The sequence below is a fragment of the Apium graveolens genome, unplaced genomic scaffold (genome assembly GCF_009905375.1).
Source record: "Apium graveolens cultivar Ventura unplaced genomic scaffold, ASM990537v1 ctg6768, whole genome shotgun sequence".
Classification (NCBI taxonomy): domain Eukaryota; kingdom Viridiplantae; phylum Streptophyta; class Magnoliopsida; order Apiales; family Apiaceae; genus Apium; species Apium graveolens.
In genome coordinates, this window is record NW_027419767.1 from 46622 (window position 1) to 74419 (window position 27798).

The 27798-nt window shown below is 32.9% G+C and overlaps 2 protein-coding genes across 2 annotated transcripts; one reads left to right on the forward strand and one right to left on the reverse strand.

Moving 5' to 3' along the window:
• The first annotated feature begins 6192 nt into the window (after nt 1-6192).
• LOC141703568 (sorting nexin 2A-like) lies at nt 6193-13512 on the forward strand. Its single transcript, XM_074507045.1, has 12 exons — nt 6193-6240; nt 7948-8470; nt 8785-8920; nt 10659-10725; nt 10856-11116; nt 11987-12082; nt 12378-12461; nt 12567-12638; nt 12737-12796; nt 12892-12936; nt 13042-13134; nt 13417-13512. Exons 1-12 carry the CDS (start codon nt 6193-6195, stop codon nt 13510-13512), a joined length of 1581 nt encoding a protein of 526 aa, XP_074363146.1.
• Nucleotides 13513-17323: 3811 nt separating this feature from the next.
• On the reverse strand, nt 17324-21980 carry LOC141703569 (cell differentiation protein rcd1-like). The gene is made up of 8 exons (XM_074507046.1): nt 21831-21980; nt 20919-20990; nt 19692-19781; nt 19407-19449; nt 18830-18939; nt 18076-18266; nt 17794-17866; nt 17324-17440 (listed from the first exon to the last, which is right to left on the reverse strand). Exons 1-8 carry the CDS (start codon nt 21978-21980, stop codon nt 17324-17326), a joined length of 846 nt encoding a protein of 281 aa, XP_074363147.1.
• Nucleotides 21981-27798: the final 5818 nt, after the last annotated feature.

Here is a 27798-nt window from a genome sequence, read left to right on the forward strand (position 1 = left end):
CTGTAAATCGGGAACGAGTCTCGTTGTCGGGAGGGGTACTTTTACCAGATTTTTCTAATCCTGACATGCAAAATGAATTTCAAATTTTTTAATAATTTTTTCTTATGACTAAAATCGATATATCTTAACATCTGTACGGTTGGATCGTCGAAAAATCATTTTAAAAAATTAATCCTGTAAATCGGGAACGAGTCTCGTTGTCGGGAGGGGTACTTTTACCAGATTTTTCTAATCCTGACATGCAAAATAAATTTCAAATTTTTTAATAATTTTTTCTTATGACTAAAATCGATATATCTTAACATCTGTACCGTTGGATCATCGAAAAATCATTTAAAAAAATTAATCCTGTAAATCGGGAACGAGTCTCGTTGTCGGGAGGGGTACTTTTACCAGATTTTTCTAATCCTGACATGCAAAATGAATTTCAAATTTTTTAATAATTTTTTCTTATGACTAAAATCGATATATCTTAACATCTGTACGGTTGGATCGTCGAAAAATCATTTTAAAAAATTAATCCTGTAAATCGGGAACGAGTCTCCTTGTCGGGAGGGGTACTTTTACCAGATTTTTCTAATCCTGGCATGCAAAATGAATTTCAAATTTTTTAATAATTTTTTCTTATGACTAAAATCGATATATCTTAACATCAGTACGGTTGGATCGTCGAAAAATCATTTTAAAAAATTAATCCTGTAAATTGGGAACGAGTCTCGTTGTCGGGAGGGATACTTTTACTAGATTTTTCTAATCTTGACATCCAAAATGAATTTCAAATTTTTTAATAATTTTTTCTTATGACTAAAATCGATATATCTTAACATCCGTACGGTTGGATCGTCGAAAAATCATTTTAAAAAATTAATCCTGTAAATCGGGAACGAGTCTCGTTGTCGGGAGGGGTACTTTTACCAGATTTTTCTAATCCTGACATGCAAAATAAATTTCAAATTTTTTAATAATTTTTTCTTATGACTAAAATCGATATATCTTAACATCCGTACGGTTGGATCGTCGAAAAATCATTTAAAAAAATTAATCCTGTAAATCGGGAACGAGTCTCGTTGTCGGGAGGGGTACTTTTACCAGATTTTTCTAATCCTGACATGCAAAATGAATTTCAAATTTTTTAATAATTTTTTCTTATGACTAAAATCGATATATCTTAACATCCGTACGGTTGGATCTTCGAAAAATCATTTTAAAAAATTAATCCTGTAAATCGGGAACGAGTCTCCTTGTCGGGAGGGGTACTTTTACCAGATTTTTCTAATCCTGGCAGGCAAAATGAATTTCAAATTTTTTAATAATTTTTTCTTATGACTAAAATCGATATATCTTAACATCCGTACGGTTGGATCGTCGAAAAATCATTTTAAAAAATTAATCCTGTAAATCGGGAACGAGTCTCGTTGTCGGGAGGGGTACTTTTACCAGATTTTTCTAATCCTGACATGCAAAATAAATTTCAAATTTTTTAATAATTTTTTCTTATGACTAAAATCGATATATCTTAACATCCGTACGGTTGGATCATCGAAAAATCATTTAAAAAAATTAATCCTGTAAATCGGGAACGAGTCTCGTTGTCGGGAGGGGTACTTTTACCAGATTTTTCTAATCCTGACATGCAAAATGAATTTCAAATTTTTTAATAATTTTTTCTTATGACTAAAATCGATATATCTTAACATCCGTACGGTTGGATCGTCGAAAAATCATTTTAAAAAATTAATCCTGTAAATCGGGAACGAGTCTCGTTGTCGGGAGGGGTACTTTTACCAGATTTTTCTAATCCTGACATGCAAAATGAATTTCAAATTTTTTAATAATTTTTTCTTATGACTAAAATCGATATATCTTAACATCTGTACGGTTGGATCGTCGAAAAATCATTTTAAAAAATTAATCCTGTAAATCGGGAACGAGTCTCGTTGTCGGGAGGGGTACTTTTACCAGATTTTTCTAATCCTGACATGCAAAATAAATTTCAAATTTTTTAATAATTTTTTCTTATGACTAAAATCGATATATCTTAACATCTGTACCGTTGGATCATCGAAAAATCATTTTAAAAAATTAATCCTGTAAATCGGGAACGAGTCTCGTTGTCGGGAGGGGTACTTTTACCAGATTTTTCTAATCCTGACATGCAAAATGAATTTCAAATTTTTTAATAATTTTTTCTTATGACTAAAATCGATATATCTTAACATCTGTACGGTTGGATCGTCGAAAAATCATTTTAAAAAATTAATCCTGTAAATCGGGAACGAGTCTCCTTGTCGGGAGGGGTACTTTTACCAGATTTTTCTAATCCTGGCATGCAAAATGAATTTCAAATTTTTTAATAATTTTTTCTTATGACTAAAATCGATATATCTTAACATCAGTACGGTTGGATCGTCGAAAAATCATTTTAAAAAATTAATCCTGTAAATCGGGAACGAGTCTCGTTGTTGGGAGGGATACTTTTACCAGATTTTTCTAATCCTGACATGCAAAATAAATTTCAAATTTTTTAATAATTTTTTCTTATGACTAAAATCGATATATCTTAACATCCGTACGGTTAGATCGTCGAAAAATCATTTAAAAAAATTAATCCTGTAAATCGGGAACGAGTCTCATTGTCGGGATGGGTACTTTTACCAGATTTTTCTAATCCTGACATGCAAAATGAATTTCAAATTTTTTAATAATTTTTTCTTATGACTAAAATCGATATATCTTAACATCCGTACGGTTGGATCGTCGAAAAATCATTTTAAAAAATTAATCCTGTAAATCGGGAACGAGTCTCGTTGTCGGGAGGGGTACTTTTACCAGATTTTTCTAATCCTGACATGCAAAATGAATTTCAAATTTTTTAATAATTTTTTCTTATGACTAAAATCGATATATCTTAACATCCGTACGGTTGGATCGTCGAAAAATCATTTTAAAAAATTAATCCTGTAAATCGGGAACGAGTCTCGTTGTTGGGAGGGGTACTTTTACCAGATTTTTCTAATCCTGACATGCAAAATAAATTTCAAATTTTTTAATAATTTTTTCTTATGACTAAAATCGATATATCTTAACATCCGTACGGTTGGATCGTCGAAAAATCATTTAAAAAAATTAATCCTGTAAATCGGGAACGAGTCTCGTTGTCGGGAGGGGTACTTTTACCAGATTTTTCTAATCCTGACATGCAAAATGAATTTCAAATTTTTTAATAATTTTTTTTTATGACTAAAATCGATATATCTTAACATCCGTACGGTTGGATCGTCGAAAAATCATTTTAAAAAATTAATCCTGTAAATCGGGAACGAGTCTCCTTGTCGGGAGGGGTACTTTTACCAGATTTTTCTAATCCTGACATGCAAAATGAATTTCAAATTTTTTAATAATTTTTTCTTATGACTAAAATCGATATATCTTAACATCTGTACGGTTGGATCGTCGAAAAATCATTTTAAAAAATTAATCCTGTAGTCGAAAAATCATTTTAAAAAATTAATCCTGTAAATCGGGAACGAGTCTCCTTGTCGGGAGGGGTACTTTTACCAGATTTTTCTAATCCTGACATGCAAAATGAATTTCAAATTTTTTAATAATTTTTTCTTATGACTAAAATCGATATATCTTAACATCTGTACGGTTGGATCGTCGAAAAATCATTTTAAAAAATTAATCCTGTAGTCGAAAAATCATTTTAAAAAATTAATCCTGTAAATCGGGAACGAGTCTCCTTGTCGGGAGGGGTACTTTTACCAGATTTTTCTAATCCTGGCATGCAAAATGAATTTCAAATTTTTTAATAATTTTTTCTTATGACTAAAATCGATATATCTTAACATCAGTACGGTTGGATCGTCGAAAAATCATTTTAAAAAATTAATCCTGTAAATCGGGAACGAGTCTCGTTGTCGGGAGGGGTACTTTTACCAGATTTTTCTAATCCTGACATGCAAAATAAATTTCAAATTTTTTAATAATTTTTTCTTATGACTAAAATCGATATATCTTAACATCCGTACGGTTGGATCGTCGAAAAATCATTTAAAAAAATTAATCCTGTAAATCGGGAACGAGTCTCGTTGTCGGGAGGGGTACTTTTACCAGATTTTTCTAATCCTGACATGCAAAATGAATTTCAAATTTTTTAATAATTTTTTCTTATGACTAAAATCGATATATCTTAACATCCGTACGGTTGGATCGTCGAAAAATCATTTTAAAAAATTAATCCTGTAAATCGGGAACGAGTCTCCTAGTCGGGAGGGGTACTTTTACCAGATTTTTCTAATCCTGGCATGCAAAATGAATTTCAAATTTTTTAATAATTTGTTCTTATGACTAAAATCGATATATCTTAACATCCGTACAGTTGGATCGCCGAAAAATCATTTTGAAAAATTAATCCTGTAAATCGGGAACGAGTCTCGTTGTCGGGAGGGGTACTTTTAAAATGTGTTGTCTTAACAAAAGTCATACAACAGCTTTTAATATAAAACAATTGTCGGATGTAATATCAACCAAATAAATAGTGCCAAATTCATACAACGGTTTATATCCAAAAAAGGTTATTTAAAAACAATGTCAATAACGGTTTTCAAGAAAAAAACCGTTGTTGAATCACACAATGGTATTTTTAAAAAAGCCTGTTGTGCATAGTTTTATACGACAACGTCTGAGAAAGAAAACCGTTGTAAAAATGTGCCTATTTTTTAGCTTATTTATTCATAAATATTTATTATTTAACGTTATTAACGATCTGATACACGTTATCGGTATTATGTTATTAGTAGGTTGTAATTATTAGGTATATTTGAAATCTTAATACACAAAAATTAATTTAGTGTAAGTTATTGGTTACTCGTATAAATTAATTAACGGTGGCATATAAATTTTCCGAAAAAAATTTAAAACTAGTAAAAATATAGACAACATTTTTTTCTAAAATCATGTTGTGGTAAGTTACTTTACATAAGTGTTTTTTAGGAAATGTCGTTGTTGGAATTCTACAACAGTTTTTTCTTTAAGATTGTTGTAGTATTACATATTTTACAACAGATTATAAATATCGATAACCGTTGTCTAACTGTTACAAGTGTTTTATTTTAAAAATACTTGTATAAGGTAGATTAATATAACGTGCTTTTTCGAAAAACACTTGTTTGGATTGAACAATTAACAATGTAAACTTGAAGCACTTGTGATTAATTTTTTATTAAATATAAAGTAGATAATTAAACTATTTTGTAATATAAAATTTAAATATTTAATCTAGATGAAAGTGGAATTAATTAGAGTTTTTTGTTTTTAAAAAATTTAAAATGAATTGTTTGGAAATTATTTTTTATGAAATTATTACTATTTTTATTGTAATAAACTAGACAACGATTTATTTGAATATTTTGTTGTGCAACACGTTTTTAAATTTAGTAAGAAAGACAACGGTTTTAAGAATTAGACTATTGTCTGATATAGGTGACATATATATGTAGAACACTTGTCTATCAAGTATCATTTAGACAATACCTAATTTGTACATTGTGTGATTCGAGCTTAACTAACTAGTAGAAAAAAATACTTGTCTCATTTCCACAACCGTTAAACAAGACGTTATCTCAATCATTTTCAGACAATGGATTTTAAAAATCGTTGTACGATTTTACTCATTTGCACAACATCACCTTAGAAAGGGTTGTCTGTCTCCATCAACTAGACAATGGATTTTAAAGCGTTGTAGTAATACTAAAGCCTTCCCATTCACACAACATCTTAATTTTGAAAACACTTGTCTGATTTGTTTTACTAGACAACATTTTTTTATCGCTTGTAGTAATCAACGTCAGACAACGCCAATTTTTTGGTTGCAAAAAAACTGTTGTATGAAAAATTCGGGCAACACTTTTTTGGTCGAGTGTTGTCTAATCGGTGTTGTCTAATCGGTGTTGTCTAATTGCGTTTTTCGGTCATGAACATTCACTACGCCATAAGTGCACATAGGCAATGATTTTTATCCAGCGTTGCACAAAAAGCGTTGCATTATCTACAAAATTTTCAGTTTATTGCAACATAGTGGTGAAAGCGTTTCATTACATTGAAGCTACCATTGCTAATAACTGTTAGTGTTGTGCAGCATGCAACAGTAGAGGTCATAGCGTTGCATTAGATATTTTTTTTATTTAATAAATGCTAACGTGGAAAATAAATCTGAGGTGGCGTGCTGGGGACCCACGGGTGCTAACGTGGCATGTTAACGTGTCATGCCATGTCAGCATTTTGGGCCCCACATATGGGGCCCATTGGTGATGTGGAATGCTGACATGGGATTAGTGGGACCCGCATGGGGGCCCAAAATGCTGACGTGGCACACAGTGGGGCCCACTTGCTGATGTGGCACTTCAGGCGTTGTATTTGCTTTATGGTGTTGCAGTAGGTTATTTAGTGTTGCGTTAGTTATTGTACTATTCTTAAATTTTATTTGTTATATTTATGTTATAATTTTTTTTAAAATATTTTTAATTGATCCAACCGTACAAATTTTGTTTCCTACTAGTTTTAGAGATGTGTAATTTTTTTTTTAAAAAATAAATTTTATATCACATGCTTTTTTAATAGTCAAACCCCGATGCACACGGGTTCACATTACGTAGTCTTGTTCCGGGTGGTGATTCTATTTTTTTAAAATTTTTGTTCAACGATCCAACCGTACGGATGATGATACCTACTAATTTTAAAAATGTCTAAATATTTTTTAAAAAAATTAAATTTTATATCGTATGTTTTTATAATAGTCAAATTACGGTCAACACGGGTTCCTATAACCAAGACTTGTCCCGAGTGGTGATTCTATTTTCTTGAAATTCTTGTTCAATGATCCAACCGTATAGATGATGTTACCTTCTAATTTTAGAGATGTTAAATTTTTTTTTTTTTAAATTTAGATTTTATATCACGTGCTTTTTTAATAGTCAAATTACGGTCAACACGGGTTGCTATTACCTAGTATTGTCCCGAGTGATTATTCTATTTCTTTAAAATACTTGTTCAACGATCCAACCGTATGGATGATGATACCTACTTATTTTAAAAATGTGTAATTTTTTTTTTTAAAATTTAGATTTTATAGCGTGTGTTTTTATAATAGTCAAATTACGGTCAACACGAGTTCCTATAACCAAGTCTTGTCCCGAGTGGTGATTCTATTTTTTTAAAATTCTTGTTCAACGATCCAACCATACGGATGATATTACCTACTAATTTTTAAGTTGTGTAATTTTTTTAAAAAAAATTAGATTTTGTATTATGTGTTTTTATAATAGTCAAATTACGGTCAACACGGGTTCCATGTAGATTCTTGTCCCGAATGATTTCTATTTTTTTTAAATTCTTGTTCGACAATTCAATTATACAAATAATTGTTCCGATTAATTTTATCATTGTCGTGTTATTTTGACATATATTTTACATTAGTTATACAATTTTCTTATAATATTTAAAATTGTAAATATTTAATAAAAAACTAAAAAAATAATTAAATGATGTTGAGACACAGATCTGCACACTTTCCCAGGCCAAAAAATTGGGCGGTTATTTCCCCTTAACAAAAATTCACTCTTTCTCTCTAAATCTGAGCTGATACTCGAAAATTAAAATAATATTAAAATAATTTACAGAAAAGCAACAAGATATTTATCAAAATAATTAAGAAATTATGATTGTAAAGACTTAATTAAGTCAAGGCCCAGCCCGTTAACAAACAAGCCCTAAAAATTTATCATTTTTATATAAAACCCTAACAAACATAAATCATTAGCAGTGGCCGCCTCGTCTTTCAACCCCTCTCTTCACTCAGATCTTCAGACCCCTTATCACCTCCACCATCCTCTCCTCCGCTCACCTTCTTATTATATTCTCCTACACATCTCGATCCGAGATGTGTAGAAACAATCGAGAAATCAACAACCTAATCCGTACAACACGTTTCTCGAACCGCCTTCGTATGCTGAAGCAATATTTCGATCGTTCGATGGAGAAGATAGCAACGGAGGAAGTGGAGTCAACGGTCATGATTTGTTCGCAACTTCGACTTCACATTCCGGAGCGAAGTATGTGCGAATCACGGTTTCGGATCCTCAGAAGGAGCAAGACGTGTCGAATGGGAAGTTGCCGTTGGTGAGGACCACGGATGTAGCGTCGAGAATGTTGGATGGGGCGGTGAAGTTGCCTTGGCAGTTGTTTGGGAGGGAGAGTTTGCAAGGGAGTGCATTGGATGTGAATGAGGTTGCGTTGCCTGCGAAAGGAGGGAGGGATTTGTTGAGGATTTTTAAGGAGTTGAAGCAATCGGTTACGAATGATTGGGGTGCGGTTAAGCCACCGGTTGTGGAGGAAGATAAGGAATTTTTCAAGAGGAAGGGTAAGTTGCAGGATTTCGAGAATCAGATTGGTATTGCTTCTCAGCAGGTTTATTGAACTCTTTTGATGTAAATTATAAATTTTGAGTGCTATGTTTGTCGGTTTATATAATTAGTAATGTTTCTCGATTCAAATATGTATTGATATTTGTCTGATAATGCTGATCTAGCAAGACCATTTTGAGTTGCGACATCTCAGACTTGATTAAGCTTAAATGTATGTTAATCAATTTCCTAGCTCCATACAATAAAGGAAATATCGATATTTGCCTCGGTGTTATATGTAAATTTGTAATATTTATTACTGTAATGTAGTTGATTTAGGTACTAATAATATGTATAATGAAATGGGACGTATGCTATTGACATGAAATTAAAGCTCAGCAAGAAATTGGGGAGACGATGGGGCAACTGGGGTTGGCTTTTGTCAAGCTAACGAAGTTTGAGGCGGATGAGGCAATGTTCAACTCTCAAAGGGTGAGATCTGCAGACATGAAAAATGTGGCTACTGAAGGGTTTTTAGCACATAAACGCAGCGAAAACGTAAATTTACTCTTAAAAAGAACCGAAACCCTCTGCAGGATCCATGCGAAAAAATAATATTTAATTCGTAGTTCAGTATGTTTACCTTAAAAAGCTTTACGTTAATGGAAAGATGGAGGTCTTTAATAGCGATCCAAGGACGATGAACGGAGATCCTTAGCAGATGCTCCTCAAGTGAGAAGCACTCCACCGGTATCCATCAAGAAAACGATGTAATGAAGGAGGAGGAGATGGAGATAATTAGGGTTTTGTCAATCTTTTTGGTTAAGGCAAAAATAGGGTTTATAATAGTATATTTATAGGCAAAATTTTCAGCTAAATTTTTTTCCATAAAATATTATTATTATTAACCCTTTATTATTCTCACTAATAATTAAAACACCTTTTAATTATTAGTCCTTTTTCTAAATTCTTTAGAAATAATTCTCTCACTTGATTTAATTTCTAAAAATTAAATTCTTAATTAATAATATTAAGAATCTTTTCTTAATTAATAATATTAAGAATCTTTTCTTAATTAATTTATAATCAATTAAATCTCATTTAATCAATTATTAAATTTGCCAATTAATTATTTATTTCATAAATAAATAATTATCAGCCATTATTAATTAATTCCTCCACCATTAAATCATTATCTTTTATGGTGTGACCCTATAGGTTCAATATTAAGCGGTAGTAGAAATAAATAATAATAAAATTATTTTATCATTATTTATATAGATTCTCTAATTCATTAAATATGATTAATAAATTAATCATATTTATTCTACATCGTGAGGGATACTTCTCAGCATATCGTGACTATCCGGATAATACGAATTCACTGCTTAGAATACCAAGAACCTATTCAGTGAGTAGTTACCGTACAATTAATTCCTTCTACGCTGCAATATCACGATTAAATACAAGGCATAAAACTTGTGTCAAGCCTATCTTATTTAATCACTTGCTTTCCCATTCACTATGCTTAGTTCTATTTAATGTAAATTAGAAACTCCTTTCTAATTTCATTCACTCTGGCTAGAGATTCCTGGATTAACATAAGTGGATCAGCATTGAACATTCTCTTCCTACACTGGAAGGGGCAGATCCTTTATTGATCATACCCTATCTTCGTGTACAAATTTCTATACCCAGTAGAGCCCTTATAATTGTCCCTTGAGACTAAGAACTAAACCAAAGCATAGTTCAGTGTACACAAGATGACTATGATGACCTCAAGTCTAAGGATACTTGTACAACTATCACTATGTGAACAACTGCTGACACGTGAGTGAACTCCATTAGTTGTTCAGCTGTGTGAGTCATGTTCAGTGAACTTATTCTATAATAAGCACCTACATACTAGCTATAGTGTCACCAACAAATGTCTATGAGAACAGACATCCTTCATAATGAAGCAAGCATAGTATGTATCGCATCTTTGCGGATTATTAATTACCAGTTATAATTCTACGACCAGGAACTATTTAAGTTTAGAGTTATCATCTTTTAGGTCTCATTATTATGATCTCATCACAATCCATAAAAAGCTTTACTCTAAACTGTGGTATATCTTATTTAAATATTTAAATAGATAGAGCCCGCAATAAAAACAAAACAAGCCTTTTATTAATATCAATGAAATCAAAACAGATTACATAAAAGTTATTCCTAAATCCTCATACATGATTGGACTTAGGACATATCACTTTCAGCTACTGCTGCTGTCAATACTAGCAGACTCTATCGGGAGTTGAATGCACAAACTGTCAAGCATCTGGTAAGTTACTGGATTGTTGTACTTTCCCAGACTTGAATTGCTAACTTTAATCATGATCCTTTATCTTTTCAAGCATCTTGTTCCACCCGAAGTGCTAGATATTTATAGATGCTCAATTCTTATACTGCAGGATAAGCTTCATGACTATCTTGGGGTGATGTTGGCAATTAACAATGCATTTTCTGACCGCGTGAATGCTTTGTTGACGGTGCAAACTCTTTTATCCGAACTGGCCTCCTTGAATGTAAGGATTGAAAATCTTGAAGCTGCTTCATCAAAGATTTTTTGTGGTGACAGGTCTAGAATTCGCAAAATAGATGAGTTGAAAGAAACTGTAAGAGTAACAGAGGAAGCTAAAACCTATGCAGTCAGAGAATATGAATGGATCAAGGTAACATGTTCTTCCTTCTAGTGCATGTATTACCCGAACACTTCAGAAATTTTAGTGACACCAGTTATCCATAAATTCTTTAACTAGTTTTTGAGCTGAGATAATATATTCTTTAAGTAGTTTTTTCTTCATCCAATAACAATCATTATAAAAAACTGAATACAATAGGAGGGTCTTGCCCTAAGAAAAATAGTTAATTGTGTGTGTCCTTAAGTGGATATTAGAACCATTTCTTCAATTGCTTTATAAAGTAAATGTGCATAAGCTTTGCCCTTGCTTGAGTTATACTGACAAATTAAACATAGAATAATTATTCATTCTGTTGAATTGGATCTTGATATTCTTATAAATGAGGACTTAATTTTTTACCAAATAAAATATAGTTAGCAGTACATAGTCACTCAGACTTATTGCTTAGTATGTAGCATAATAAGCAAAGAAGAGTTAAGCACCTCAGATTTTTAGAAGCAAGCAAGAAAACATAATAGGATGAAGTATTTAGCAAAAATATACAAAGTAATTAACACAGAAGGACCATAAATGTGCAACACTGAGTATATAATAGAAGCGAAGTCGGTCATGAGCAATGGGGTCACCAAAATCAATCCCAGTAATCATTATTTAGAAACACTGAATATAAGTTCTAGGGTCTTTTATTTGATTGTGGCTACCAGACTGTGGTGGTATGTTATGGATGTTACTGCTAGCGACATGGGAACGTAGAGTATATCCGTGCTGTCCCTTAACCACTTTCCATGGTTCTATTTAATTAGATAACAAGGCAACCTGGGTTACATGAAGCTTCCTATCTATACCATGACATTATTGTTAATTTTTATTCTAAACTGTATATTTGTGTTGTATTTGCAGTGCTTACCTATTACCATCGACGTCGGCACAAATAACCAAAAGTTGTTGGATGATGAGTTCATTATTGGGCTCAAACAAAAGAGGGCAACTGGGCAGGTACTTTTTATCTTCCTTTCTGTAATTCATAGATATAATTACTTGCGGTCTACAACTAAAAACTAATTTTGTATGCATTCACCTGCATCAAGGAATTTGCCGAGCTTCTGGCGGAGTTTATGTCTACTGTTAAGCAGAACTATGGAGAGAAAATCATCATACAGGCTTGTTTGCAGTTTCAAACATTTAAGTAGATAATGGATTTTTATATGTTATAAATTCTAATCATTTGACATTGATTCTCAGTTTGAAGATCAATCTTATGGTTGATTAATAGTGATTTATAAGTTTTCAGGGTCAACCTGACAGTTATCACGAGTTGATCGGGAATCCGCACCATACTGAACGCCTAGCACCAGATGAAGTGGCCATGCTTGTGGTAGGTTGAGTGTTTTTGTAAAGTATATGCACTAAAATGTGTAAACTTTATGTCCTCTTATTACTTCTGTAAAGGCTTACCTAATGTTGTTTTATAATTTAAAAGACAAGTTTGAAAGCCCTGTCTGGAGCAGTTTCTTACATAGATTCTGATCACCACAAAATGCTTCTTTCTTCTGTAAGTAATAGTGCATTAATATTTTTGCTCATTTCTTTTTCCATTATTTTTTTCGGATTTTAGTTTTTTGGTTGTTAAAGAAAGTTTGTTACCTTCAGATAAGTGGCATGAGCTTGTGGAACTATGGTCCAGATGTGATGGATGTATTGGTTGAGTTGGTTGTTGCTTTGATATGTAATGCTACTCACTATACAATAATGATTATCATTGCTTGTTCTTATCAAGGATTAGTTTTGCTTTTACTACATTGTAGGCTGCACTGAGCGGAAAATACCTCCATCTATGCTTGGATATGCTTGTAAGAAATTTTGTGGCGCCTTTATCTTTCCTTAGGCTATTACAGTAGCCACATGGTCTTGCAAAAAAAGAGCAAATTCTTTGTCGTGTGCATGCTGCTTTAAAGGAAATTGCTGATTTAGTTCCCCTCGCACCACTGAGATTGGAAAAAGTAATCAAGGAGAGGATGCCCTACAGATCCTCAAAGCAACCTTGGATTGTAAGTTTACTTCATCTGCTTCTCGTCTTTTTGGGGACATGCTTCTCTGTAACCTTGGCTGGAAGTACATTTTTTATGCATGTCTATGTAGACTATATAGCACATTATCGATTTGTTAAATATAAATTTAGAATGAATTTTTTTTGGTCTAGTTGCAAGTTGTTTCAAGTAATTTCGTTAAAGGAAATGTCGGGGCCTATATTGACTCCAAAAAAAATTACCTTTTGAGTCCAGTTGCTTTTATGGTTGTATTTAGCTCTTTGTTTTAGTCTCTCTTGGCAGATAAATCATAAATCTTTTACGCTTTGTACACTATCTGTTTTGCGTCTTTTTGGGGCAAATGCTCAATCTGTTCCTAGGCAGAAGTACATTTTTTGATGCATGTATTTACAGCCCATAGCTCGTAATAAATTCTAAAAATGAAATTATTGACTTTATTGGTTGGGTTTAATTGCGTTGTGTTAAATAAGTAGTAAATTAATAATGGAAAGTTTAAGGCCCAAATCAATACCATAATATTGAGTGATTGACCTGTTAAGTCCAACTGCTTTCATTACTTAAGTTTAAGGCCCATATTTTGTTATTCTTATTCTATTCATTTTTATTTTCTAGGCTAAAGCTCCATTTAGCTTCCTTGCATCAACATCGCCTTAGGGTCTATTTTTAAAAGGTTTTTATTCGAAGATGTACCACGGTTTCCAGTGATCAAGAGGAAAACGGTACTACAGGCATTCAAGGCACTCAAGGCGCAACTTCTTAGTGACTTAGTTCTTTGGTATCTTTGTTCATTTGAAGAAAGATTTGATGTACTTTTGGTGTTTTAAATTTAGAATTGGGCGTATGTATTTTAGTATTTTTTGTATGTTTAAAACTTGTTGAATTCCTGATATGGTTGTTTTTGTTGGATGCCACTTATGGCAGGTATCATGTAAAAACAGACAAATTATGGCCAAATTTTTATGTTTTCTAGTGTTGCATATTCCATAGTATGATGTTGCATATTGCTTTTCACTGTATTACATTTGATTATAATACTGTTGCAATTTAAAAATGGTGTTGCATAATGTGGTATATACTGTTGCAATTGAATGAAAATAGTGTTGTATATGCATCAAAATGGTGTTGCATAAATAATATGGGCCCCCACATATGATGTGGAAAAAGGGCCCCACTGCTGACGTGACATTGCGGGCCCCCACATGCTGACGTGGCAGGATGAGACCCAGCTGACATGGCGTGCTGACGTGGCATGCTGATGTGACTCTGGGGACCCCCTGTTGCTGACATGGCATCTGATGTGTCAGTTGCCACGTGGGACCAAGTGTACTATCCTGTCAGGTCTAATGCAACACTTTCTGTTGTTGCCAATAGGTGATTTACTGTTGTAAAATCCACCTGATGCATTACTTTCAAGTTTTGCACAAAATATTTCATTAGGTGTCTACGACCACTTCCACATTGGCAACCCCCCTCTGGTGTTGCCTATTACCTTATGCAACACCATTTGGGCCTTATGCAACTGTATAGTAGGGGTTGCCTATGTGCACTTATGGCGTAGTGATTACTCTAATGACTAAAATTTAGGTATGTACATATAAGTTATAGAATAATGTGAAAATCTTTTATGTACGGTAGAAATACGAGTAATAACCTTTTAACATAATGAGTATAACTTTTGTTTGAATGTACTTGAATTGGCCAATACTTTCATTCTTGAATGCTATAAAATGCTAATGAATTTGTTTTCCTACCTGCTAATGGAGAGTTTCAACTTGTGTACATTGTATGTGACTTTCTCTTATTTACAAAGCCTTTTTTGCTAATCCGGTTTACTTTATGAGATTAAATTGTAACAAAAGTGTAGGGTTAAATTCACACTGTAATCATAGGTTTTTACAAGTTAGCAACCATTTCCCTATGACCAAATCTTTAAAAAATCAAAAATTTACATAATTAATTATCTTTTACTTTGACATTAATTTGTTGCTTTGCAAAAGCTCCCACTATGAAACAAGGTTCGATTTTCAATTTGGATAACAGTGAGAATAAATGAGTTGTGTTACCCACTTCTCTTCTAGCGGATCTGCATAACATCCCAAATTATGTACATGTTGCAACAAAGAAGGCAATGTCTTATGTTCCCTAACCCCTTACAAATACGCCTATATTCTAATTATTTATGATTTATTGCAGGACTTTCATTTTGGGTTAGAGAAATTTAAACAGGTTTGCTATCCATTCGAGCATCTCAAGGATAATGAGACACCAGAATTTTGGAAAATAACGAGATCGCAAGTTGGTAGAGTTCTTTTCTAAAAAAAAAGATGAAGTCAGAAAGTATGAGCTTTTAGGTCTGAAATGCTGCTTTCGGGTAGGTACTCATAATAATCCATCTAATAATCCATCTAGCCCTTAAGTGCATTGGTTTTTGAGTTGCTGATTGATATGGTTGTGTACATTGACCATGATAATTTTGACAAAGAAATGCGGTGTATATTTTTATGATATTTATGAGTTTCTTCAAGATTTAATGTGATAGTATATATAAAATTGTAGCCTGGACATTAAAGAGGAGATGTAAGTCCCCATCTATAACTACATTTTAATTTCACAAGTTATTGACGTACATGGTTGTTCCAATATATTCTAGATAATTGAATTACATGGATGACTTACATGGATGCCTTACATGGATGACTGACTAATTTTCAAATTAATTGTTTTATGCTAAAAAAAACTGGGAAGTAATATTAGTCATCTCAATTTCAATATAAGATTTTTATATATTAAATAATTTTTTTTAGCAAAACACATGCTCAGATCCAGTCATTTTTTATTAGTTTAATATTAAAGTATGATCAATTTTTTCTTTGTCTACAATCATGTTGGTATCTGCTATTTGCAAAACAAAATTAATTCTAAAAATGTGCACATATGGATTATATTTGTCAAAGGGAAGATAGCTTTAACCTGTCCCGGCCAAAATAAACGAAATGTAGTGTTATATATTTAAACACACAGACACACACAGACATGGAGAGGGAGGGAGAATAGTTTGTACTTTGTGATAACTCCGATGCCTAAACTACGTTATTTTTAAACTGTTGGCTAGACAGTTGTCTACAAGCTCTGTAAAAACTTCTTGCCCTATGTACTGTATGTTAACATAATGTAAAATATATTTTACATATGTCATACATTAAATAACTTTATGCAGCAATTTTTAGCATTATAACAGTTTAATATGCAATTTTTTTGGTTGTTATATATGCCATTTTAACTTCAATTTTCAATGTTTTCAGTCTAGTACCAAGCACACAGATAGTTTCTTCGAGCATATAGACAATTGTACGGGTATGTATGATCAGAGTTAAAATTTTATGCAGAGCCTGCTGCATAATAAACAATCAACAGCTCAATGTCTTTCTTTTTAGCTTCCAGTTGTAGAAACTTGAAGTTCATATCAACAAATTGCACAATTTAAACTAGAGATTTTTCTTCCCATCTACTCGTTAGCCACCAATTTTGTTTTTATAACGTTGATGATGCGTACACAGCAATATGTGAATGAAGATTCTAGTGTATTTGCGCAAACTGGAAAAATAGAAGACAGAGATAGGTAGGAAAAGATGCACAGGTCTTGATCTCTCAAATGTAACTGTTATTTTACATGCTTGAGACCGAAAGTTTGATGCAAATAAACGAATTTTTGTTTCTTGACATCTCAAGTCCTCAATAGATGGTTTTAGTTTAGAAAATCTCAACATATTGTTTATAAATCATAAAGAAATTTATTAATGGTAATAATTTTTTATGTACTATATCTAATCTTTTTAATCTTTGAACATAACAATATTTTTTCAAGATCTCAATCATCAGAGTTCACAGAGAGCGTTGATCAATAGTGACATTCAATGAGTTCATGCCTGTAATTCAAGAAGATGAGTAAAGAAAATAAAAAAATGCGTAAAAGGAGAAAACTAAACACCAAAATATCATCAGCTAACCACATGAATCTGGATAGGGCATTTTATGATTGTTTATCATGTATTATTTTGCAACTTGGAGATATAATTGTTCTACAAAAAATATTGTTAACATCATAGCTAAAATTAAAAGGTTTCTGAGATCTATAAGAGAATTCTTAATTTCCCTTGTATAACGAAAGGAAAGAGCTAGCAAATATCAGCTAGCAATCAAGATGTGAGGAACCTGCAACATCACCAACGGCTTCTGCATTTGGCCCGCATCCCATCGATAGCTTTTGAAACAAATCTTGTAAATTTTTTAAGGTTATAGGGCGTGCCTGCATAATATGTATAGAAAATTAGATATTAGATAAGAACATTTAAGATACATTAGTGTGTGTACTTGTGACTCTGTCCTCGCGACAAAAACTCATGTAAAAAATTATGTAATATTCAAAACGAGGAGTCGTGTATCTAGAAGTATTGATGTCGGTTTTGTTGTGCAACTAGAGATGCCCATAGAAGTTGCTGAGGCATACAAAATTGCAAATACTGTGTGCCTCCAGTATTTATGCGTAATATAGATACTTTTTTTTATAAACTTGGATTTTGGTAGTGAAATTTGCTGTTTTGTGCCACAATGGAGTCCACATTTTTACATGTATATAAGAGATCATCTGGATGGACTTACACAAAGGGCTTCAATATATGGGGCAGTCGTCAGTATTGGCGGAATGAAGCTTCTCAAGAGGAGACAACCCCTGCTGCATTCGAATCACATCAAATTATGTTTGTTAAGTACAACAACCAGACCGCCCCAAGGGACATAAAACCACTCTCAAGCTATCCGGTGCTTGGTCAGAGACATTTTTTACACAAGTTCTAAATCAATAATACAATAACTATAGGAACGATATAAGAATAGAAACACACAACAGCTTGGAAGATATGCTTACAAAGGTTGCTGGCTAACCTTGGATCATCGGACAGTATGACATAACATTGAATAATATTCTTCAAAACTGTAGTAGACGGTTCATCCTGCATCTTTTCAATTACGTCATTAAAAACCTTCATGATTGCACACAACCGGTTTGCAGGCTCACAGCAATACTGTAGTCCCTGCTCTTGCATCATTATTCTTGACATTATCCAAGATGCAGTCTGTATAGCCATATACAAGTGTTCAGAGTGAGTTTAAAGAGCCAATTAACTATGGGTGTCGATCTATTTATATTTTGATGGTGTACCGGAATTGTTTCAGAATTATTTGCTCAGGTTCTTACTAGGACGATCAAGTCTATGCCATGCAATATAAACCTTATGATTTATATATGGCTGGGTAATAATGTTCATCTAACACCAAAATATTAGATGTTCATCAAGTCGACTTGATATGTATTAATACGAAACATGGAGTATTAACTAAAAATCCCTTTTACAATAAACACGTAGCAGAAACACTAGAAAGGGATATTAATTTGAAATTTTTAGTAACCAGATTTTATACTCTGTACTGTCTTACATTACATCTAAGGTGATATATTGCAGTAAAAAATGCTTGGAAGCGAAAGAATGTTGAGTTCAAATTTTAATGGACACTTACTGATTGTGAAAGTTCATTTCCATATTCTATGGATTTTAGACACAAAGGGAAGAGTCCTGAATCATGTATAAAAGTATAAAAAATTGAAGGTATCATGTATTAATTTAGAGTGGAATTGTACCTCCTTCAGAAGACCACCAATGACCCCCAAGCTCATTAGCCTTAGGTACTGGAATGGCTTGCTCGTTTCTTCAGTCTCCAAGAAAGGGTACAAGTAACAATGTATCTGAACTGCAAGGACAGAAGTAAGTTAATACAAGTCTGTCTACGATTAACCTTATCTAGCTCCTTAATTATCCTATTAAAATCAGTTAATAACAATATTTGAATAAGTTATGCAAAATCCTCATCCCAGAATTTATGTAACAAACTTGTAACTTCAACTGAATCCTTGATTTCACCTCAGTGTCCTGTTTCTTTGGTGTTCACATAAACAAATCATACCAGCTTGAAATAAAAAGTGAATGCATTTATATATCAAAACACATCAAGTTCGACAATATCTTGTGTGGTCTTTAAGTAGCAATATCAGACATCAAGAAATCAGCAAAAGTTATAGAATGAAATTAGCTTATATCATTTGGTGAGAAGAAGCTATAACTGTGGATACATCCAACTATGTTGAAGAAGACTAATGTAAATACTGAATACATTAGCAGAAACAAGTCACATAGCTTTCAGAAAGTTCAGAAAAATACCATTAAGGAACTGCATCTTCGTTTGAGGGTGAGTGGCCAAGCACTGCATTCAATAGAAAATACACTTTGATATTAGAGTTGCATACATAATTTTTAAGTACATAGAGGACCAGCTATGGCTCCTGCATAAGTAAAAATAAATTTGATGTATATAGATAATAAATTTGATAAGTAAAAATAAATTTGATAAGAAAAAAGTTTGAAAATTAGGAAATCGAACATATAAAGCAAATACATTACAAAGTTAATACCACTAGAAAAGGAAATTAAATGAGCGAAAATGACCTCAAACAAAACAAGTACATCACAAACTTTACTTGAATCTTTCATAGTAAGTTTCTCAGGTGTTAATGACTTGTATATAGATAATACTTCCTGCAATAAAGAAGATAATTCCATTAATCACCAACTGTAAAACACAACATTCTTATTTGAATAGATAGAATAGCCAATACAAACCACAAGGCTGAGCTTGTCAAACAAAGTAGTAAATCATTTAAATGATTCCAATGACCATCATGTGCGGATTTCATAAATTGTATCAAGTTCTGATTCAGATGTGATGCAACTTGATCTTAAGGGTAGGACTTCTCTAAGACGTGTGACATAAAAGTTGCAGAACTTCCTTACAATGCCTATTTTCCAGATTTTTGGGTTTAAAAATTTCAAATTTCCAAAATATTTGAGATCTCCGCAAATCTTCTCATTAGTTCAATGAAAGATTTCTTCGGCAACTGACAAGCAAAGATACGGGTGCAGAAGTGCTGGGGTGCGTGGACAAAAATCTAATAAATAAATATAATAATATGGGAATTCGGGTGCGGGGGACACGACATATAGAAATATAGATTTTCTCTAGATTTGATGTTACATATATTCAATCTGGTTAAAAAAACCACAAACTATAAGCAAATTTAATCAAATGCATAACTTATTGATCTAAAACTCAAAATACAGGTAAAATATTTTGATTTATGCAAAAATGAACACTAGCATAATACGTTTGTATTTACTAACAAAAACTGATACTTAATTTTACGAAAATAGGCGGTTAACAGAAATTTTGATTACAAATTGTGGGGAAAGAATCAAAATTAGGATTCAGGATGAATCCCCTATCCGATGAGGGGACGTGCATGTCATAGTATCGGACACAAGGATCAAGGGATTCACAAACAAGTATAATCATTTCAAAAGACAAGAAAGAATAAGGATCATTAATCACGAAATATTGATTAAATACTATATAACTGGGGGACACTGGACTTGAGAAGATCAAATATAACAATGTAACCTAGATACTGCCATTTTGGTTTAGTAGTCCACTTCAGTATTAAGATGTGAGGAAGAAACTCAAATCAAAACAGGGAACTTTTATTGTTAATGTTAACCAAAATTAGAAGTTAATAAAAAGAATTCACGACATGATATAAATTTAAGCAAGCTATTAAAACAAATACATTTAGTTTGATCAATGCAAAGTATTTGGTAGACCCAAGTCATTGTGCATACCGATAGGAGTAAGAAAACCGTACTGATTGACCGCCAAATGTGGAGGGCCAAATCTTGAATTCTTCCCTGTTTCTGTATTGATAAATCACATGTTAGAAATGAAATATACTATATCACCCAATAGACATTAGAACATAGAGTGTAAATAATTTGACTCTGCAGGCTGGACTGCACTTTAAACTTCTAACAAGCAAACTTAAATGATACTATACAGTCATTTAGGCGAGTCAAGATCATCATTTCTCTGCACATACTTATTGTTCTAAATAAAATATAAAACTACAAAATATGGAAAGAATCCACGTAAAAGTGACATTTGGTGCATACAAAGATATATATTTGCACATTCCGATTGAAGAGATACTTTCATAAATCAGACTGATTACAAATAAATATCGATCTATATTTGTGTATGAACCACATAAAGAATGAAATCAAACGAATGAGTATATCTGGTTTACATAATCCCTGGTCGATTAAACCACACTTTATGAAAATGAAATGACCAGCATAGACATCATAAAATCATGAGAAGGCCACAATTTAACTTGTATTTCAACATATGAATGCATAATTTAAACTCTTTAAAAACTCAGATCTATTGTCAATTACTTCTAATCAAGACACACAAATATAAAAGATAACTCTAATCATAATTAATCATCAATCATTTCTAACCAGCCACGTTAAACAAGCTTAAACACAAAAAATGCATCCAATCATGTATTAAAAACATCATTTATGAATTAACAATTACAGATCAATTTATTTCCACCTAACAACATACAAAAACAAACAAAAATGTACATAAAACAAACAAAAATCTTCATAAATGAAGAAAAATAATGGACCTTAATCTGAGTAAGAGATGAAATGGCCTTTTCGCGATGCTCAGGTTCTTGAAGCAACAACCAAGTCCTCTACACTAGCAGAAGGCCAATCAATAGCTTTGCTAGCACCATCACAGGGACCATTGTTGTTAGCAGGTGCACCACCATTCGACATAACACTGTTGTCACCTTGTATCGGATCAGGATAAAGAGAGTCAGGGAGATTCAACATTGTTTCAGACAAAAACCCTAGATATGAACTGAACAAGATGGCTGCTGCTGTTATGTTGTGTAGGAAAAGAACACTGAACTAAAGATGCGGCAATATATTGGAGGCTGTAGGAATGAATATTTTTTCGGTATTTATAAGATTTTTCATTTTGCTGGAGTCACTGCTGTGTACCTAGGATTGGGTGCTGGACGTATCCTTTTTACGGTTATTTGGAAATACAATTTCTAGGGGACGTTAGAGGTTCATGGTTTTGGGCCTAAACCCACACTTTACATACCTCATCCTTACCTTTTACCTGTAAATTTGTGATTAAATATTTGTAAGATTTTTCATGTTTTGCATCAAATAATTTGGGATAGTTTGGGAAAAGAAAATTGTTATGGTATATAAATAAGGTTGCACAAAAATTTTAAAATATAGGAGCAATCTTATACATGTATAAATTTATACCAATTATTGTTTGTACCATCACGGTAATTAATAAACAATAATTGGAAAATATGATTTTTTAAATAACTTATATTAGTTAAATCGTACATGATGGTAATAATGTAATTTCAACATACATATATTTCAAGATACGTAATGATATTTGATCGTATTCGTGACTTAAATAAACTAAAATATTTTGCAGTTAATTTAACGTTAAAATCAAATTTATTCCAACCAACTTGTAACAATCAATTAATAACTTTAGAAACGGCTATAAAGTTTATACATGGTATAAATATTTAAAAAATGAAGTTTTTTTAAAATTTGAAACCTAAATGATATTGTTTTAAAAATTTGCAGATTTTAATGAGAATTTCTAATTCAAGATCTCCAAGTAATACTAATATATGGAAAAAATTTGAAAATTGTAGTAATTATTATTTATTAAAACAAAGTAATTAATAAATTATAATGTTCTTAATCACCTATGGAAGTAAAGTCGTTAATGATAATATTTACGTTAATTTTTCAAAATACATAAAAGTGAGATTTCAATGACATTTTGATTGTATTTCATGACATAAATGGAATCTATTATTTTGCTTTAAAATTTATGTAAAAGATAAATTTATTTTCAGCTATCAATAGTTACAATAATTTTGGAAACAATTGTAAAAAATTTAGCTTTAACAGATATAAATTTTGAACTATACTAACATGTTTAATAAATTCGCAGATTCGAACCAGAGTTTCCAATCAAAATTTGATGAATCCAACACATTATGTGAGGATTCTATTCAAATATTTCAAAAATCAATTAGTGTAGTACTTTGTATAGGATTAATGGTGGATTGATGGGTCTAATCGAGAATTTTAGAATATTACTTTTTATCATTAATTTTTAATTTGTTTAACCTTCGTACTCAAACCTGATGTAAATAATTGGGTAGGACGGGGGTACTCGTCAATGTTATTTTTCAATTTTTTTTTGCTTTTGAAATGCACTTTTTTTAATTTCTTTGCTAATATAGATCTAGTGATAGATGGTTAAACCCAGACTAGAAAACCCATGTGGTCACAAGGCCTAAAATTAACGAGAACTCAACAGCCCAGTCTCACGAAAATTTTAACCGCTACCAATTCATTTTAAAATCATGGATTATAATATTTTAAAGCAAGCTGTTAAAGTCAAATATATTGATATAAATGGATCGACATATTTAATTTGGATTTCAATTTTTAAAAATCTTTGACTTGTGTGTTATTCAATAATAAGTTCTTTTTATTTTACTAATTGGCAGTTCGTAATCCACTTTTATTTTTATTTTTGCAATTTCAGTCTACATTATTTTCTCTGCCAACTTGCACCCCATAAAATTGATTTCTCTTCTATTTGCACCCCGTTAATGACTTTCCATTCAAGATAACCGTTAACTTTAACGGAAGTAGGGACATTTCAGTAAATTACTAACGAAAATAGAAGAAAATAAAGTAAATGAAAAAGTCTCTTGGTGTTGGAATTTGTAGTGGCTTGAAGAGCTGTCTGAGTTTGTTGAATGATGTGAAAGAGAGTTGATTTAAAATGGTGCTCATCACAATCTTTGCTAAACATCCAAGATGGAGTGTTTGTACTTGAGCTATGGCCTGCTTCTCCCCCTGTGTGCATGAAATCTTCTTCATCATCATCTTCATCCCCAAACTCCTCCGAACCACTAGCTGGATAGTCAAATTCATCACCAGCTGTGAAGGACATGGTAGTGATTGCATCATTGGCCCTTTGCATAGAAGCAGTTGTGTGCACGAAGTTGAGAATTCTCTCAGAAGCCACATTGTCCTGTTCAGCTAGAACTTGATACGCTAGAACATGGTGAGTAAATGCCTCAGCTTTAAAAGAAACAGAGTCTAAGACAGCTTGATAATCTTGCTGAAATAGCTATTTCTTTTCAGCCTTATTGACATCCCTTAACTCACTAACAATGGGATCTTCCCATTCTTCTGTACCTGCTTTTCTATCATAATCTCTCTTTTCTTACATCAAGGGCTCCCCTTGGCTTCCCACCCTCACACCTTCACTTTCACCTACTAAGGTGGGACTCCACTCACTCACTTTTGCCAACTAGAAGAAATACCTTGCATATTTTTACTCTTTTCCTCTCCTTTTGCCTGAGAGCAATTCAGCCTCTCACTATGTTCACTCCCTTTCCTCAATCCTAAGAGTGATTGTACAACTACTAAATCATCTGTACTTGTGACAACAGTTGAGATTTCAATTTGTGCAGTGATTGTCAACGGATGAGAAACATCCGTCGAAGTAGTAGTTGAAAGTGTCAATGGATAATTGCTGTTAAGCACATCCGTCGAGATACAATCACTGGTCAACGGATGACCAATATTCATCGAGATAGTAGAAATGAAAGAGTTTGGAGTAGAAACTACTGTAGAATCTGTGGTGATTGGTGAGATTTTGCATAGTATTCTTAGTAGAATCAGAAAGAAATGGCAACAAATCATCTAACAAATCTTTGACTTGTGTGTTATTCAATAATAAATTCTTTTTATTTTAGTAATTGGCAGTTCGTAATCCACTTTTATTTTTATTTTTGCGATTTCAGTCTACATTATTTTCTCTGTCAACTTGCACCCCATAAAATTAATTTCTCTTCTATTTGCACCCCGTTAATGACTTTCCATCCAAGATAACCGTTAACTTTAACGGAAGTAGGGACATTTCAGTAGATTACTAACGAAAATAGAAGAAAATAAAGTAAATGAAAAAGTCTCTTGGTGTTGGAATTTGTAGTGGCTTGAAGAGCTGTCTGAGTTTGTTGAATGATGTGAAAGAGAGTTGATTTGAAATGGTGCTCATCACAGTCTTTGCTAAACATCCAAGATGGAGTGTTTGTACTTGAGCTATGGCCTGCTTCTCCCCCTGTGTGCATGAAATCTTCTTCATCATCATCTTCATCCCCAAACTCCTCCGAACCACCAGCTGGATAGTCAAATTCATCACCAGCTGTGAAGGACATGGTAGTGATTGCATCATTGGCCCTTTGCATAGAAGCAGTTGTATGCACGAAGTTGAGAATTCTCTCAGAAGCCACATTGTCCTGTTCAGCTAGAACTTGATAAGCTGGAACATGGTGAGTAAATGCCTCAGCTTTAAAAGAAACAGAGTCTAAGACAGCTTGATAATCTTGCTGAAATAGCTATTTCTTTTCAGCCTTATTGACATCCCTTAACTCACTAACAATGGGATCTTCCCATTCTTCTGTACCTGCTTTTCTATCATAATCTCTCTTTTCTTACATCAAGGGCTCCCCTTGGCTTCCCACCCTCACACCTTCACTTTCACCTACTAAGGTGGGACTCCACTCACTCACTTTTGCCAACTAGAAGAAATACCTTGCATATTTTCACTCTTTTCCTCTCCTTTTGCCTGAGAGCAATTCAGCCTCTCACTATGTTCACTCCCTTTCCTCAATCCTAGGAGTGATTGTACAACTACTAAATCATCTGCACTTGTGACAACAGTTGAGATTTCAATTTGTGCAGTGATTGTCAACGGATGAGAAACATCCGTCGAAGTAGTAGTTGAAAGTGTCAATGGATAATTGCTGTTAAGCACATCCGTCGAGATACAATCACTGGTCAACGGATGACCAATATTCATCGAGATAGTAGAAATGAAAGAGTTTGGAGTAGAAACTACTGTAGAATCTGTGGTGATTGGTGAGATTTTGCATAGTATTCTTAGTAGAATCAGAAAGAAATGGCAACAAATCATCTAACAAATCTTTGACTTGTGTGTTATTCAATAATAAATTCTTTTTATTTTAGTAATTGGCAGTTCGTAATCCACTTTTCTTTTAATTTTTGCGATTTCAGTCTACATTATTTTCTCTGTCAACTTGCACCCCATAAAATTAATTTCTCTTCTATTTGCACCCCGTTAATGACTTTCCATCCAAGATAACTGTTAACTTTAACGGAAGTAGGGACATTTCAGTAGATTACTAACGAAAATAGAAGAAAATAAAGTAAATGAAAAAGTCTCTTGGTGTTGGAATTTTTAGTGGCTTGAAGAGCTGTCTGAGTTTGTTGAATGATGTGAAAGAGAGTTGATTTGAAATGGTGCTCATCACAGTCTTTGCTAAACATCCAAGATGGAGTGTTTGTACTTGAGCTATGGCCTGCTTCTCCCCCTGTGTGCATGAAATCTTCTTCATCATCATCTTCATCCCCAAACTCCTCAGAACCACCAGCTAGATAGTCAAATTCATCACCAGCTGTGAAGGGCATGGTAGTGATTGCATCCTTGGCCCTTTGCATAGAAGCAGTTGTGTGCACCAAGTTGAGAATTCTCTCAGAAGCCACATTGTCCTGTTCAGCTAGAACTTGATAAGCTGGAATATGGTGAGTAAATGCCTCAGCTTTAAAAGAAACAGAGTCTAAGACAGCTTGATAATCTTGCTGAAATAGCTATTTCTTTTCAGCCTCATTGACATCCCTTAATTGTGTTCTAGAACAATGTTGATAATTTTATTATTTGGCCATATTAGTTCTTGAAGTTTCAGTAACTATTTTTTCTTCAGGAATTCAATTTTACCTGGTTTATTAACAGGTATTTAAAGTGCTTGCATAACGGGGAAGGATGTGTCATCGATATTCCACTTCAGTGCCTTTTTACTTTTTGAAAACCCGTTATAAACATTAATGAACGAGAGACTTAAAGTTGTAGTTCATGTGCAATTTTTGATATTATTCCACCAATTATCGTATCATAATCTTTAATTTTTTTGGATTGTTATCTCTTGTGTAAGGTGTGCTCTCATGGATCTACAACATTAATGAACGATGAGCTTTTTTGAGTTTCAAGTGGAGGTGAACATATCTCTCATGCCATCCATCTCAAGGATTAATGATTTTCTCCCTTTATTTCTTCCTATTACTTTTATATTTGTCGTATTTTTTCTCCTTTCATCTTCTCTTTTCATGGAATTTAGATTTTAGCCTTTACAATATGTTCTCCTGAAGGCATGTACATAATTTTAACTAAGATGAGCTTTTCTGAGTCTTTTGCACGCTAGGAACCAGGTGATTGATTTATATCTTGGATCAGAGTTACAAAATATGTAAAGTACAAAGTGATTATTAAAGTAGGGTCTATTTATCAAGCTTCAGGTTGGATAGCGATCGCATTCTTAGCTAATCCTCCCATAGGTAAAAAAGTTTTAGGCATCACCATCTTATGGGTCATGAACATTCACTACGCCATAAGTGCACATAGGCAACAATTTTTATCCAGCGTTGCACAAAAAGCGTTGCATTATCTACAAAATTTTCAGTTTATTGCAACATAGTGGTGAAAGCGTTTCATTACATTGAA